The sequence below is a fragment of the Tyto alba genome, unplaced genomic scaffold, assembly GCF_018691265.1.
Source record: "Tyto alba isolate M040663 unplaced genomic scaffold, T.alba_DEE_v4.0 Super-Scaffold_13, whole genome shotgun sequence".
Taxonomy (NCBI): Eukaryota; Metazoa; Chordata; class Aves; order Strigiformes; family Tytonidae; genus Tyto; species Tyto alba.
Window position 1 is genome coordinate 14469652 of NW_024881275.1, and position 17720 is coordinate 14487371.

The window sequence follows — 17720 nt, forward strand, 5'->3', positions numbered from 1 at the left end:
TCTGTGACAGTTTAGATTCTGTAAGAATTACAGCAGACATTACATTGTTCTAATCTCTCCAAGCAACTTTTGGGCTCAATGCTAGATATGTCTCCTAATGTTATGACTGAATTGCAGTGCAGCAGATTCTAGAGCTAAGTTTTGGAATAGTTGGCACCTGAACCACTCTAACATAGCACTAATTTTATCAGAAAAACAAAAGGTTGATTTTGGCAGTTTCATATGCATTGACCTCTAAGAAGAATATTTGATTTTCAAGGCATTGTTTGTCCATTTTATGTTAAAAAGTCTTATAAAGAGGGTTTATTTCTGGAGCTCTGTCCCTACATACCCAAAATAATGGGTGCTCTGTTGATGGATCCTCACATGAGAGAAAGTTAAGTTTGTTTCTGATGCCTGAATTTAACCATTCATGCAGCTGTGGCTTAAGTTATTATGGATGTTAATACATCTGGTATCTGAATGGTAAAAATGCTATTTTTTATTATAATTCATGTCTTCTGTTGTCTAAAGATGTATCATTAGCATTAGCTCTTTTATGGACTTAATACTGTTAAGCTGTTCTTTCTCTCTCTCCCTTCAATAGCTTGTGGAGCCAATACATTTGGCAAAACATGTGAAGAGAGCTGTAAAGAAAACTATGGGTGCAGAAACTACATGTTCTGCCTGCCAGATCCATATGGCTGTTCCTGTGCCACAGGATGGATGGGACTGGAATGTGATAAAGGTATAGTAAAAAATATGAGTAACTGTGGAGTCCTTAGTGTGCTCCACATCGGAAATACAGAAGGGAACTAACAAAGGAGAGTAAAAGTCAAGATCTTTTACATTCTGTAAAATAAGGATAATAATATTTACCCATCTCAGAGGACCATGTCAGATTCTCAGAAGAAGGACATAGTAAAGTTGAAACTATTGTAATTATTCTTCAAAATGAATTGACATTCTACTGAGACATTAAATATCCTCTAACAGTTATTATCCTGCTGTATTTCTACAAGTCGAACTGAGCAAATTGGTACCAAATCCATTGATGAACAATACTGAGCATAATCAGTCTTGTTCACTTCAACTAGATTGCAATATATTTGGGACACGAAGGACATTTTCCCTTATGAATATGTGTCATCTTGTTCAACAGTGGTATAATTCTGATGAAGCCTTCAGACACTACTACAGAGTAAGTGAAAAAACAGTGGAGGTTGGAGAATCTTCCACATTGTCATCTAGTCTACAAATGACTGGCTCTACATTTTGACAATTGTGTGTTCTCAGAATGCTCTGTGGATAATTTAGTGCTAATACATATAGTTTCAAACTCAACACAACTAAGGGAAATAAACTACTGGAGAATTGATGCATGAGATTGAAAACTAATGGAAGACCTTTTCTAGTACCTTTACAATAACTGCAAACATATGTACTTGCAGAATGTAAACCTGGTTTTTATGGGTCAGACTGCAAACTCAAATGTAATTGTCACAACCGAGGGACGTGCGACAGATTTAAAGGCTGCATCTGCTCCCTTGGATGGCATGGTCTGCAATGTGAAAAAGAAGGTAAAGCAAGGTAACACGGTAGTAAATGGCTTTTCCCAGTGTAACTGAAACAGATCTTCATGCCAGTACACCATTACCACTCCAGGCTGATATCCTTGCTTGTCAATCACATCCCAGGGGCCCAGACACTTCTGTACATCTTTATTGCAATACAGTGTTTTTAAGCCTCTGCCCCATATGCTACATTTAGCAGGCTGGTATGCTACTATTTCATATGATTTTGCTTTCATTAGAGGTAGATTTTCAAACCTCACTCCATAGGATTTGACACTGATCTTAATACCAATTACCAACAGAAGCTGCACATCCTACCTGCATGATGAGCTTTTGGATAGGCTCATGGTACTTTATCATTACCTACCTCTTATTCATCTGCATGCAATCCTATAACCATGTGTCTCCTGATCTGAAATCAATGACTGAGACACCAAGAAAACTTAAAACAGCTCTGTCTCTCTAAGGGGGCATTAAGCTTGCAAAGTTGAACAAATCTCATTCAGAATCTCTTTAGATTTAGGCAAGGTTTGCACACATATTTTACAAGATGCACTCAGCATCTTTTATTTCTGCTTGATAAATAAAGTAACAAATCCACTGTTAACTTATAAAAGCTTTCAAGTGCAAAAACAATCAGAGAAATAAGACTGTGATCCGACCATCCAAACTATACTGTGATGGTATGACTGCTCTTATAAACAGATAAAATGGAGGGCAAATGAATAATGTACATTCACTACAAAATGTGTGCGTGACTTTGCCATAGCTAGACTGTCTGTGCCTAGAATGTCAGTGAGAAAGAGAGGAGAGGAGAGGTAGGTGGAAAAGAAAGAAGAGTGGACACAGGCCTCGTTCCTTCTCACATGATATTTACACTGATGTAACAGTGCTGACTTTGGTAAGCGTGATCCTTGCGTATGCCCACATGAATGAAGAGGGAACCAGACATCTATGCTGCCTGTGCTTATTGTACACCTAAACCTGTTTTGGTGCTGCCTTTTTTGAGTTGTCTTTGAAGGCTGACATTAAAACATCGTATATCTTCTGCAGGTTCAGAAGATCTTTCACCTCAGATAGAAAACTTACTAGATCCTGTAGAACTCAATTCTGGTGTCGAGTTCAAGCCTTTTTGTATAGCAACTGGGATGCCACTTCCTAAATCTGAAGAATTTAAACTTTTGAAGCAAGATGGAACAGTCCTAAGGGTAGGCTCTTGATTAATTGCTTCCTATTATTTCTGATGTTTATAATGACATTATCTGTAGTTAATGCACACTGCGATTTTCAAGCATAATGTGAAATTTCGATACTCTGAGATACCTCATGAACACATGAGCACATATGAAACTATGGAACTGATGATTGTAGACCCCTTCTACTGATATCACTAAAATGTGAGTTCCTAAACTGTGAGAAAGTGTTATGGGAATATTCCTAAATGCCAACATTTTTTGGGCCCTGTACATCTTTTGTCATTTCAGCCTGCCCTAACTGTTACCAGTAATCGTTCTGAAGCCATGTTTACAATTAACCGAATTCAGCCACGTGACACAGGAACCTGGGTCTGCAGTGTGCAGACAGTAGCGGGGATGGCAGAGAAACCATTTCAAGTTACAGTCAAAGGTAAGAGCATGAATCTCTTCAAATGTCTTTGCTTCTGTACCTTTAACCACAGCTTTATACTCTACCATGGCGGAAATTTCTGTTCTCTGCATGGCAGGAAAATGTCTAAACAAATATCTGCAGCCAGAGTATGAGCAGAAACCCTTTATAAAGAACATACTAATTATGTGTATTGACAAAATAAGTGTGATGGTAAAGATTAGAAGAAAATCCAATGTTTTTTTTTTTTGAAAGATCTAAACTGACAGCTTTAGGGTGTAAATTCTGCCTGCTTTGTAAGAGTTTTGAAGAATCTCTCCCATTTTCCAGTAGATCTAGGAAGTTCCCAGGGTTTTACTGACATAAGGAATTAAAAGGCTGGTTTAATACTTGCATTCTTGCTCAGTTCCTCCTGTGCCACAGTATGCCCCAAGGCTGACAGACAGTGGACATAATTTTCTCATAATTGATATCAACGCTGAGCTCCACCTTGGAGACGGACCTGTTGTGTCAACAAAACTCCTGTACAAGCCAGCAAAACGTTATCAGTCCTGGATGTCTGTGGAAGGTAAGAGGACATTCTTTCATTCCCTTAAATGCAAACTTCAGCTGCATGCTGAAACATAATGTGGTGTCTGCTCTTGACTAGGCTCAAAAGACTCTACAACACATAAGTTAAATCCTTTATGACTGGATGTCTGACTTTGTATATCACTATGTATAATGTTAATGTGGTACACTAACAGTAGTCAAAAGTTTATATTCCATTTTCAGTAACCAAAGGGTCCTTCCCTAACCCCTCCTTCCCTAAGATAAACAGTACTCAGTGCTGGGCCCAGCTGTTGAAAACTCCCAAGTAAATAGCAGGTTTTCAAAAGCATGGAGCAGTATGGAGATGTAGTGGAGCATCTACGTTCTTCCTTCATGTCTATTGTGCCCTCTGGTGAGAAAAATATCTTACCTAAATATTAATCAGGAATGGTATGGACAAATGAAGCCTGATTATAAGTTAGATGACCTCTTCCAGTCCTGTTTTAACGTTTTATGCAAGGCCTAAAATATTACGGGAAACATTACAGGAACTTTAACAAGTAACAAACAAATGTTGTTACTAATTCAGGATAACCCTAGATCTGCATACACAATGCGCACTGCCTAAGCACACTTGTTCTGTTGTGAAGGAAGGGCAGATGAAAACATCCTCTGGGTTGGGTTGGAGGTCAACTTAAAAATAGGTATGTTCTACTTCTAGTATATCTTGGTGAACCAGGAACAAAAAAAGAGCCTGAGTATCCTACCTTCCATGGTTAGTGGTTCAGGAATTTTCCAAACCTTTTCTTCCTTAACATTTTTCAGCATGAGCCATGGCTTTACTTTCTCCTTTTGTCAGTAAAAGGCACAACAAAAAGACTTGACAATCTGGAACCAAAAACAGAATACCAGTTCTGTGTTCAGCTGAGTCGGCAAGGGGAAGGTGGGGAAGGCCATCCTGGACCACAGGCTAGCTTCACAACAGCTGCGCTTGGTAAGTTGTCATCTTGGCTTTTCACAAAAGGGTTGTTTCAGGTGTTTTTCTGTGTGGTCTGTTCCCTGGTATCTGCCAGAGGACTTTCATTTGAGCAAAGGCAGCTGCATATGAAAACTCTGTAGAGTCTTTCAAAATAATCTCTGGGGAAAAAAAAAAAAAACCAAAAAAAAAAACCAAACCAAAAAAACCAAAACAAAACAAAAAAAAAAAAAAAAAAACAAAAAAAAAAAAAAAAAAAAAAACAAAACAAAACCACAAACCAAAACAACCAGATGTGAAGAAAAGTAGAAAAAGGCAGAGCTATTATTTTCCCTGATTTAGAGATGGTAGATCTGGGAAAGGAAAATTTAAATATTTTGGCTGGCTATGCAGCAAAGTTGGAGATACAAATCACTTCTTTTGCATGCCACTTCTTCCTCTTAATACCAGATCAGTCCTTACTATGTGTATGAGACTAGCTTACTTTAAAAATGAAGATGCCTGAACAAGTAGAGAAGCTTTTAGTCCACTGAGGTTACAGCCCGAACTGAATACAGACATACAAATAAGTGAGAATTGCACCAGGAACTATCTAACAAGAGAGCAAAAAAGCTGTTTTCTCATGTCTAAAAAGTGCATCTGCAACACCAGCTCAGTGAACAAACCTTTTTGTTGACACAACAGCCATTGATAAGATACTTTGGGACTATCATCACCTCTTAGGTGTAACTTATACCAAATTGGGTGGGGTGGTGGAGAGAATTACCCTTTGTCACCCTAAACTAGGGCAAGTGGTTGGGAATAACCAGTACCCTTATTTTAGCTTGTATACCAGACGTGAAATGTTGTTCCCTGTCTTACTGTGGCTTTTCCAAGGTCTTCCTCCACCAGAAGGTCTCACTCTCTTTCCAAAAAGTATGACATCACTGAATTTGTCATGGCATCCTTTAACGCTGAGGACAGAGGATGACATTCGTGTGGAAGTGGAAAGGAAGAGTGTGAATGACAATGGTGATGAGAGCAGCGTTATTACTCAAGTGCCAGGAAATATGTCCACCCTGATCATTAAAGATCTTGAGCCTAGACAGCAATACATGTGCAGGGTACGGGTGAACACGAGGTCCCAAGGAGAATGGAGCAACTATCTTTATGCATGGACGTTCAGTGACAGTAAGTAGCCAATCCACATCCTTCTGTTTAATTCTTCCTCTTTCCCCCCAGGTTGACTGTCACTTAATGACTACGTTAAATGTAATCCTTTGTTCTGGTAACACTCAGTTCTCAACGATCATTTGTGGTTGTTATTACTATGATTATGAAGACAGATCAATGTCCAAAGAAATTATATGTTGGAAGTTATTAGGAATTAATAATGAATTAAAAAAAACAAACGGGAAAAAGAAATTAAAAGCTTGGGAATCAACACCTTTCTTTCAGTGTTATTCACGTTTCTGACATGTAGCATTTTCTTCCTCCTCATAATGATGAATCCACAGCATTTACTACTTCAAGCTCTTTTGTTACTCCAAAAACCCACTCAGACCCTGCAATTCAGCTATGTCAATACAGAAATAGTCAGCAGTGAAAGAAGAGAAGATGTGATGCAAGGTAAAACACCTGTCAGCAAAGAGTAGTTAAGTGTGCTACACTGAAGACCAGTGACTACCCTTGAATTCCCTGTGTGTAGTGTCTTTTCATAAAACTACAAGCTTAGTAGCCATGGGTGTGTCCACAAGTCTAACATTCACCCCGGCTGGTGGTTTTCTGATGAAATGTTGGTATCAATTTCCCATTCTTCTAACAGCCTTTATCCTGGCAGGGAGTTGCTCCATGAAGCAGTGAAAGTACAGAACCTGGGAATCACATGGGAAAGATGATTCTGTATAGAAGGAAATTAACCCTTTCTGCATTAATCTGAAAGCAGTGATGTTGTCCTTGCATACAGCTCAGAGAATTCGTATCATCATCCAAGGACAGGATTATACTGAATACCACTCCAACCTCTGCTGGAAGTATGGAGTATTGCAATATGAGTGACAGCACATCAAGTTAATAAAATTATTGCATTTGGTTACCATAGCTTGTCAACAAAATTCTGCTTCTGTTTAGGACAGCAAAAGCACTGAGGAAAGTGTTTGGTTCACTGCAGGAAAGAAAAAGAGGTGGATGTACGCTCCAATGTTTTGTGTGTGTTTGTGTTTGTTCTCAGGAATCCCTCCTGCACCATACAACATCAGGTTTTCTAACACCACAGACACATCCTCAGTCATCTCTTGGACAACTGCTGAGGGTCATTCCATCTCCTCCATCATCATCAGCTACAAAATTTATGGCAAGGCTGAGTACAACCACATCGATATTATCATAAAGAACACCAGCATTACTCAGTACCATCTCAAGGGCCTTGAACCAAACACTGTGTACCAGGTTCAGATTAATGCTCAGAACAACATTGGTTTGAGCAACCCAAACACATCTTTTGAGCTGAAGACTCTTCCAGAAACTAAAGGTTGGTTATTCCAGCATGCTGGACTTACACTAGCGAGGGCCAGTAATATAAACTAGTTAGTTAAGGCAAAGTCATAATATTATTTTTTTTTTAATATTAGTTTTCTTTTGCACTTAATTTTGACACACAACATAGCATCACTGAAATTTGATTCTCAGTTCATTGTATGGCATTGGTGAAGTGACAACATGCAAAAATTGTGTGTATCCACTAGGAAGAGCCCAACAGCTCATAAATTAAAGGAGCTGCATATAATAGGACTGTTAGGTCACTGAATGTGATCTCAGCTCAGCTCTACCTGAATTCAGTGGGATCTGCAGGTGCTCATACATCTGAAAATCAGAGCATTCAATGTCTGTGACATTTCTGGGAAACAAATGGATGTATCTCTATGTCTTTATACAGTTTACAAGACAGGAATATTTAGCTATAAACTGTTCATGGCTTTTTCAGAGTTTGCTGAAAATAATTATGAACTCTTTATGTGCTTCCTCAACAGCTCCATATGAATCAAAAGGAGGCAAAATGCTGCTTATTGCTATCCTTGGCTCTGCAGGAATGACCTGTGTAACAATTCTCCTGGCCTTTCTCATCATGCTGCAGTTAAAGCGAGCCAACTTCCAGCGACGAATGGCTCAGGCTTTCCAAAATGTGGTGGTGGGTTTCCAGCTTACTTGTGCCAGTTTGCTTATTAATTCTGGCTGCATCTTTTCATTTTTTTTCCAATTCCTTTTCCTTGGCCTTTCCAAATACCGTCTTGTCTTCATGTGCGCAATTAGTACTGTTGCTGAAAAGCTTCTCTGCTAATGACCCTGGAGCTAAAGCAATCCTAGCTGTAGGCTATGAGTTAGAAAACCTTGTTTGAAAAAAGTTGCACACTATTTATCCTTCTCTTTTTTCTGCCTTGTCGCACCTGTGCATGACAAGTACTGAGCTAGACAGAACGGAAGAGCCTATTCTCCCTCTATGAAGTTGTGCCCAATTTTGAAAACTACAGTATTTTTTAACATGGCTTTTGAGCATCAGTAACTGCTCTGTCATGGCTTTTCAACTTGGGGATGGTGCACTAGGGATCAGTTAATGACAACATCATAGTTCTGACTGTGAGGAAATTGCTGAAGATTGTAACATTACATGTATGTATATATATATATACACACATGTATACACATGTACACACACGTATATATTTGTATCCTGCTGTGGTTTCTTTATCACTCTGCTTTCTGGTGCTGTTCTCTGACTTGAGGGGAATCTATGAAGCAGAATGAAGCTGGGCTGAAGATCTCCTCCATATAGCTCTGCATAGGTTGTTTCATAAACAGGGGGCCAGGGGGTTCATCCAGAAAGATGATCGGTTTCCATGCCACACAGAATAGCTCCTGCTCCTTGTCCTGAAACTTTTCCCACATAAGTATTTCATGGGAATGTGTAATTGAAGAAGGGATGTCTCCTCAGTTATGGAGGAAGACTGTTTCCTCTCCTTTTGTTTCCTTGCTTCTTCTTTCCTCAGTCTTCATACTGAGCCTGATCAGCACACGATTTAGTCAAGCCTAATACGAGATAAATCTCAAACCTGAGACTTAAAACTGAGCAGTTTTACCAAATGATTTTTGCCCATCTCTTTCATCTTCAAGATGATTATAAAATTGTTCAGGAGCCCTAGGTCTACAAAAGTACTTATGCATAAATTAGGAGCCTGATTAATTTTGTGGATCTGGGCAGCAGTGTTTGACACTGTTAGTGTCTAAAGCAAGTGTAATTGTCTACTATACTCACTCTTGCATAAGTGAGAGATGGATCAGGCTCTGTGTGTGTGTGTGTACATAGTGAGCACACATGTATGCCAGGGGTGTAATCAGAGCATTGCTCAGTAAGGTAGGAATCACAGTTAATGTCATTTGCTTAACTCTGTTGCAGAGGGAAGAGCCAGCTGTACAGTTTAACTCAGGTACACTCACCCTGAGCAGGAAAGCCAAAAACAGCCCAGATCCCACTATTTATCCAGTTCTTGAGTGGAATGACATAAAATTTCAAGATGTGATTGGGGAAGGTAACTTTGGGCAAGTCCTGAAAGCACGCATTAAGAAAGATGGCTTACGCATGGATGCTGCGATTAAAAGGATGAAAGGTAGTAAAGATTGGAGACTGACACTAAAGATTTTTTTTTGGTTGATTGTTCCAAGTATTTCTCTGTCATAAGAAATGCTTACTAGCCCTCTCCTAAAGCTAAAATAAATATTCAAAGTTACTGGTGAAACTGTATCAGCTGTCACCAAGATTTGTGCCCTGACAAAGACTGTATTTCTGCATGGTCAAGTTGGTATATATCTCTCTTTAATTGTTAATATCATTAACTATTATTTATTTTTCAATTCATAGGTCAGTATGAACTACATGTGTGAATTCACCTACAAAGTGGAAGCCATTAAACCATGCATTTAATAGAGAGAGGAGTGCAGAGCTAGCCTTGGGGCAAAGCATTTTCTCATCTTGTTTTACCTTTGCCACTCAGGGACTACTGTATCTATGCATCTATATATATATATAGTATGAGGATCACTCATCTTTGCAGTCATTGGGCATGACTGCCACATCCCAGAAAGAACAGTATATAGCATACTGCAAGAATGTGTATATTTTCTTGCAATTCACTAGATCATTTTCTAGGCAAATTGGGAAACACTCAAATATGAAGATAATTTTTAAAAGAGTCAAGGTCTGCATGCTGGCAGAAATAATCAATAATACATATATGGAAAGATTTTTAATCAACAAGTTTTCATATGATCTGCTACAACATTTTACATTCTCAAATAATAAGTGATGTGGTACATTAAGATGCTTTTTTTCTCTGCAGATGGCTGCTACAGACATTAGGTTCTCTCTTTTTTTTTCTTTGATTGAAAATTCTACTTTTTTTCAGTAAATACTAATGCATCTTAGAATTTTTTTCTTTCTATTGGGACTGAAGCAGTAGTGTCGCAGGCAGCCCAGAGTCCTCATAATTAACAACAATATGGTCACAAATTCAGTTCAAAGGAAAACGTAAATGCATGCTTATCTGATTTTCAGAGTATGCCTCAAAAGATGATCACAGAGACTTTGCTGGAGAACTTGAAGTTCTTTGTAAACTTGGTCATCATCCCAACATCATAAATCTTTTGGGAGCATGTGAACATCGTGGTAAGATACTCTTAAATATATTTACTTTAAAAATAAATTTAAAAAAAAATAGTATAGCCCATATGGTCCGTAGAAACACTAGCTTTTAAGCAGGTCTGTCTGCAACATATATTAAAAAAACAAATAAACTTGGGTTTAGATCTACAAGCCCTCATTAATCCTTCAGAAATTATATTCATCAATAGCTCTAAGTTCTCCTCTGCACTTAGGAATTATGCTGCTCAATATTTCCCCTTCAGTCTGTTTTATGTTTATTTTTTTTTCACTCAAAGCAATCCAGGTGTCCAAATACTATTACTGACCATCTTCTACTTGGTGATATGCTCACTATCTGACGTTTCTTTAGGATATCTTTATCTTGCTATTGAATATGCCCCCCACGGAAATTTACTGGACTTCCTTCGGAAAAGCCGAGTGCTAGAGACAGACCCAGCATTTGCTATTGCCAACAGTACTGCATCTACACTTTCCTCTCAGCAACTTCTGCATTTTGCAGCAGACGTTGCCAGAGGGATGGACTACTTGAGCCAGAAACAGGTCAGTCTTCAACTCTACCCACTGAAAGCACAGCAATTCATTTTTCAGGGACTATGCTTTTTAATGAAATCAAAATAAGATTTTAATTTTAGCACCTATAGCACCAATTGGAAGAGGTTTTTTTGTTGTGTTCAAATACTATGTCACAGGGAATCAAGGAAGGGGCATTAAAACTTACAAAAAACATGGTAACTAGCTGCTTTAATCTTCAGCTAGAGTTCAAAATGCTCTTGGGTACTGATACACCAAACCATTTGTTTTGGGTTTTGTTCTTGTTTGGAATGTTTGCAATTTTTAATATAGCACTAAAATAATACATATAAAGCTCATAGATACCGTGGTGATTTCCTTATTTTTATTTTATTTTTTAAATTTTAGTTTATTCATAGAGATTTGGCAGCAAGAAACATCTTGGTTGGAGAAAATTATGTTGCAAAAATAGCTGACTTCGGCTTATCAAGAGGTCAAGAAGTTTATGTTAAGAAGACCATGGTAAGGATCAAACCAAAATTATATAGTCTGCTTTCCTCTTTTTTTGTTTTCTTGTTTCTTTGTGTTTTCATATGAACAAAAATTCAAACTAATGGGCACTACAGAACTGATTATTTAAATGTTATGTATTAACATGTAAATATTTATACTGTTTATTAATATACATGCATTACTTGTAAATCAATTCTATACCATATTTATAATATAATATACAATGTAGTTGGAAATTATTTGTAAGACTTATAGATAGCAGTAAAATAACTATTTTCGCAGCCAGTTATTAGATTTAGTAAAAATGTGCTACAAAAAAGCATGTATTTAACATATGAAGAGGATTAGAGCATGTGGGTGGATCTGCACAGCTATGACAATAATATCTTTGCTCCAGAATTTGTCCAGCTGAGGCAAGCTGGTCTAATTCTATTGAATGAGGTGAAAGTTAGCAAGATGGTAATCAGACGCATGTCAGGATCTGTGAGTTGAAAAAACAGATGTCCAGAGCTAATTGTTTAAAAGGTCTGAAAGAGCAATATGTGTAATAAGCATCATATAGTCATAGACCAGGAACAACACTGAGTGGTCAAGGGAACAGGAATGGTTAGAGGCATCATAAGACATCATTCAGGAATTATTTTAATTTTCTCTTGATGGTGGTTGGATAAACTTTGTATTAACTTTAGTGTGAACTGTCCCTTTGGGAAGTAGATGTACAACTTAAATAAGTTTATTTACTTGATAAAGCTTACTCGCATAAAGTCTGTTTTCATTAAGGTAACACTCAGAATAATTGTTGGCATATAAATTGAAATATTGTTATTCCAACCACCAACAAATGTACTTTCATGAAAAAATTTCCAGGGGCGGCTTCCAGTGCGATGGATGGCAATTGAATCTTTGAATTACAGTGTTTACACCACAAATAGTGATGTGTAAGTATTTTTTCAAGTGTTTTATTTTTGATAAAGAAATATTTTCAATATCAACACAAGTTTGACAGCTAAGAAGAGACATTCACTCTTAACTCAAAAAATGCAGTAGTGGTTTCAGCACAAGTGAGCAATAGAAGCAAAAAGAAAACCCACAACAAAAAAATTACTGTTATTTCATCATCAGTGTCTGAACAAGTTCTGTGTTCACAAGCTAATTGGATTTGGGCCACTACTTCAATTCTATTTTTCATTTGAAATTAGAAACCTGATGAATTATTGGGAGACCCAGAACTCCTCAGTATTTTAGTCAGGAAATTGACAGTGATATTTGTCAAAGCAATTCTGTATTAGCATGATTTGCTGAGATCTCACAGTCTAGCAAAGGAGTCTGGTTGATGGACTCAGAGTGAATTAGGTTTTACTAAAAATTTCACTCCTGCTTTCTGATTCCATGAAGCCTATCATTATACAACAGTTAATAAAAACAAAATATAAAAGAATGACTTACACACTTCTCTGCATTCTCTAAATACTAGCAAAATTATCTACCATTTTAAAGTATGAAATTTTGTTACAATCTTGTTGCATTTTTGTTGCACTCCATAATATCCCTCTGTTGCAGATGGTCATATGGTGTCCTATTATGGGAAATTGTTAGTTTAGGTAAGTATCTGAATTTTGTACTGCACAAATAAACCAACCTGAGCCAAGCCAGTTCCATTCACTTGGTCTATAAAGATATAGTGCTTTGCAACATTTTTTTTTTCCTGTTTCTTTCTACTAAATTTTATTTGGATTCAGTATGCTTGGAAATGCAATCGTCGCATTTTCAATTCAGATACCACTCTAAATGAGAAAAATATAATGACCATGTTTCCATTGAACTATAAAACCTAGGCTAAATCTAAACATAAAATCCAACATGGCACATGATATATAGCCCTCAGCTTGTACGTTTTGAGTGTGATGGGTGGGTTTTCACCAGTCTTACTGAGTCTTAAATCAGGACTTGTATTTTAATGACTTGGGGGGATGGGGGGGGAAGATGATAAGCATCTTCTACTCCAAGTATTCTTGAGGAAAACTTTTGAACATTAATCTTCAAATAAAATTTAGAGTTCATTTCTGCACACACCTCTATTCATCACATATGTGATACAACCTCAAGCCATTCAGAGTTACTACATTACACAGCCTTTATGATTTGCCTTGGAGTGCACCCCATGGTCTGCTGGACAAGAGATGTGTACTGACAGAGGCGCATATTGCCTACTGGGCTAATCATGAACTGTTGCTTTCTCACTTGTTCCCAGTTTTCCTTACTAAATGAGTTTACATTAAGTATGGATGGAAACTAACACACTACAGTGTGGAAAAATCAAGAGTCTTAAGCAACCAAACAGTTGCAAAAAGGGGCAAAACCCGCTTGACAGTAATAGCTCCATGAGTCCATACTGGATCTCATTAATACCACGCTAATAAAGGAATGACCTGGCTATTGCCATCAAGGGTATTGCAAAATCAGTTCAAATACAATTAGATGTGGGCCCTCAGAGTTGAAGAGAAATTTAGGGCGGGCCCACAGTTGATAAAAGTTTATGCTTTTATTTTTTTCTTCAATACTGTGCATTAAGCAGTATAGAAATATTAACCACAAAAAATGTAGCTGCAAAATATTCCCTAACAGTGGAGTAATTTAAGTGTTACTAAATCAGTCATTCTTTTTCATTTCTGCTACAAAATTAAACTTTACTTTATTAAAAAGATCTTGTATTCATGATAATGGTTAAACTCTTCTTTAGGTGGAACGCCATATTGTGGAATGACATGTGCAGAACTCTACGAAAAACTGCCTCAAGGGTACAGACTGGAAAAGCCTCTCAACTGTGATGATGAAGTGTAAGTAAGTGCCTCAGCAAAAACAACCAAAACAGAATAATCAACATCTGCTGTAAGAAATACATTATATCTACAAGAAATTAATAAAATAAACATTGTTTCAGGAAAACATAAAAAATACATTTAAAAAAAAAATTTAAAAGGGTCCACAAGTGGAAATAATTACTTAAGTCCATTTGTACTAAGCATGCAGTTTCTTTTCCCATAAGCCCTTTCCCAGGCTTTCTGCTCTTGCCAGATATCCTTCTCTTTACAAAACATGTCTGGGCGTTAGCTCAAAGACAGCTTATTGATTATTCCAGAGAAAAAAGAAAATTCTTTTCAGACAGCAACCAGCTGTGGAAAATGTAACTCCAGCTATGTATACATCCATTTTCATTTGAAAAAATGGAATGTGCAAAATCTTCCAATAAACATGAATTTGTAGCTTTAACCTATGTATCTAAACTATCACATGCTGGTGTTTGAATTTTAAAGGTATGACCTAATGAGACAGTGCTGGAGAGAGAAACCGTATGAAAGACCATCATTTGCTCAGATACTGGTGTCACTGAACAGGATGTTAGAAGAAAGGAAGGTAAGAATGAATCCCTAGAAAATAATCAGGCCATGAATAATTTCAGTATCATTTAGGATTCTTGAGGTAATGCACCTTACATCACACTCTTTCTGTTTATTTCATTCCCAGACCTATGTCAACACTACCTTATATGAGAAGTTTACTTATGCAGGCATTGATTGCTCCGCTGAAGAAGCTGCTTAAGACAGATGAAATCTTCGTTCATCAGTGATGTATTGAAGAAAACCAAAACACAGTCTGCTGGAGCCCAAAATGTGATGTGCTGTGTAGAACTGTGTATAGCTCTAACTGTATATAATACAGTAATACTGTTTTACTACAGATATGTATGTGTATATCACACAGTAACCTCTGCCTCCACAGGCTGTAGAAGTGTATATACTGTTCAGACTAGGAATAGACTGAAGTCGTGAAATCTGCTGTTCATATGCAGGGGTTTCATTTTTCCTAGTCGTGTAGATATAGTGTATACATTCATATGATAATGCATTAGGTAATGCCATCTTAGATATATTAGATCATTTCTAAGAGCTACTGATAGGAGAGTGGAAAATGGGTATATTATAGCAGTATTTCATAGACATTTCACTGTGATTCAAACAAAAATGTTGCCAATCCATTATGCTCACCGAGGATAATTATTAAGACCCCTATTTGTATGCAAAAGTGAGCTAGCAGAAATAATATGTTCAAAAATTGTATTGACACTTGTAAGATATAAGGCATGCTATTGCTTTTTCATTGTCCAGTTCAACAGTCAGTGTTTGCCTATATGCAAAATATGCATATGTTTTGAAGTGTTTAATGCTATCAGAGGCAGCCATACAGCAATTATCAAGTAGTATAGGACTGAGGAACATACTACATACTGTAAAATAAGTTTTTACAATTAGCCTGGATATACATGAGGCTCACTGAACTTGTATTTCATTTAATAATTTCACTGCATAATTATAAATTACTACCTATTATATACAAGCAAGGTTTACTTACTTTTGCTTATTTTATCCCTTATGCAGTTGGTAGTGTGGTATGGCCTCCTAAAATTACTGTACTGAAATGCTTCAAAACAATGATATTTGGCCTGCCAGAAAGATCTTCTAGTCCTTAGGTTAGACAGAGGCAGGATTAGCCTGAGCTTCTGGTATCAACTCAACCATGTGGGACCCTGTGGACTGACCCTATTCAAAATTCACATATTAGGCAACCTCATGCTTTGCAGATATGTTCCCCTCATACCCCTATGACTCACCAGCTCGCAACTGACCTTCACACCACAGCACCTTTCTAACTGGGCAGGTGAGATCACCCACCCCAGACCTGGAGGAAGATACTAGAGAGAAAGAGGAAAAAGTTTCCCCTTCTGATACTTTATGGCTGGGGTACTCAGCTGGTTGGTTACAAGGCAAGGATATCACACCAGAATATAGAACAACATTACTGGCACACGCCAGGCCGACTCAAACAGGAGAAGCACCAAGAACAAAAAGGGATTGAATCAACAAGCAAGGGTGCTGAGATCACTTGTGTGGTCTTGAGATAGCCAGAAATTGCACTGTAAGTACAAGTGCTACAGTCTGAATTTACAAAGAGCGCACAGATTCATTGAACCAAGGAACAACTCCAAAATTGAAAAGAAAACCAAATTCCACTATATTTTTCATAAAAGTCTGCTTGATGAGGCACTTTTGAAGCATGGGCATTGCATTTTGCAGTCCATACAGGTTCCTATATGTTAGTGAGGCGAACTGGAGAGAAACAGACCTCCATGGGTGTATTCTAGGCTGCCAGGCAAAGCTAGATAACTTCTGCTGAAACTGCTCCACTTCCTGTACGGATTTTTTCATGGGTCCAAAACAGCTCATTGTCTCACACATCTCTAACAAGCAGACTCAACTAACTATTCTGCTACTTGATGTGAACCCTTGTTTCTCTGGCAAACTTTTACTTGGGCCAAAATGCCACATAAGGAAAGAATTAGGCATTCATCAACCCAATCAGTCGTTATACTGTCTGCATTTTAAGTGCTCAGGTCTCACTAGAAATTTAGCTGAAGAGCATTTAAGTGTCTTTATAAATGTTCTTCATATCTTCATTTAACACTGTGGTATGCATAAGCTTTCTAATCTGCTGTAATTAAATTTATTTTTTTTACTTGTCATTTAAAAAAATATACAAACGAAAACTGTAACTCCAATACATAGCTTGAGATGTCTCTGTTGTCTCTACATCACACAACTACAGCTATTAAAACCACCCACTGTTTCTGCCAGAGTCTCAGATAGACAGATTACTTCTGTACTCACAACATGCACTGGGTATCCCAGGTTAAATAGCTAGAATTTACTGTCTGTTCTACAGTGTTGGAAAGCCCAAATTATGGCAGTAGATAGCATATAAAGGTTTTCAGTTTAACCATTAGCAGGTTGTATGTTCTGCTTTCCACAGTACAATAGATCAGATTCCATGTCCTCTCCTTCCCAAGAGTCTCCTGTTTGTTTCTTTGCTGCCAAGCACATAACACTACCAACACCAACAGTTTTCCATTATTCCAAATACCCTACATCTTAACATTATGTACCTCCACCTATTTATACCTGCTAACATCTGTGCACAAGCTTAGAGTAAGATCATCTATTCCCCAGGGTTTTTGATATCACAGCATTAGTTTTTCCATATTCTCTCACATACAGTTATCAAGCTCATACTCAGTACAAGTTCTTGGCTGGGAAAGAAAAGCATTTCAGACAAGGGGAGTTGGCCATGCGGTGCAGAACAGCTGCTTACAGTGAAGTGTTATCTATTGTTGAAAAAGAAATTATCAGGCACCTGATCAGAGAAAGTGGAGCATTTAAGACCAAAAAGGCAGACGAAGAGCCTCCACATAACTTATCTCCCCAAGCTTTCTCCCTCATCATCCTCA

General features: G+C 37.6%; 1 protein-coding gene across 2 annotated transcripts in view; it reads left to right on the forward strand.

Moving 5' to 3' along the window:
• TEK (TEK receptor tyrosine kinase) overlaps nt 1–17166 on the forward strand; it is a 42225-nt gene extending 25059 nt beyond the window's left edge. The window contains exons 6-23 of one of the 2 annotated variants that reach the window (XM_009972878.3): nt 587–727; nt 1431–1559; nt 2607–2761; nt 3038–3179; nt 3565–3726; nt 4549–4683; nt 5542–5835; nt 6875–7174; nt 7674–7831; nt 9095–9305; nt 10250–10360; nt 10707–10897; nt 11276–11389; nt 12248–12318; nt 12941–12981; nt 14121–14217; nt 14695–14794; nt 14906–17166. In XM_009972878.3, coding sequence (XP_009971180.1) covers nt 587–727; nt 1431–1559; nt 2607–2761; nt 3038–3179; nt 3565–3726; nt 4549–4683; nt 5542–5835; nt 6875–7174; nt 7674–7831; nt 9095–9305; nt 10250–10360; nt 10707–10897; nt 11276–11389; nt 12248–12318; nt 12941–12981; nt 14121–14217; nt 14695–14794; nt 14906–14980 — 2627 coding nt within the window. In that variant the 3' untranslated portion in view covers nt 14981–17166. Of the gene's footprint in view, nt 1–586; nt 728–1430; nt 1560–2606; nt 2762–3037; nt 3180–3564; nt 3727–4548; nt 4684–5541; nt 5836–6874; nt 7175–7673; nt 7832–9094; nt 9306–10249; nt 10361–10706; nt 10898–11275; nt 11390–12247; nt 12319–12940; nt 12982–14120; nt 14222–14694; nt 14795–14905 lie in introns of those variants that run through there. The other variant, XM_033010018.2, reaches the window with a different exon arrangement.
• The last annotated feature ends 554 nt before the right edge of the window (nt 17167–17720 follow it).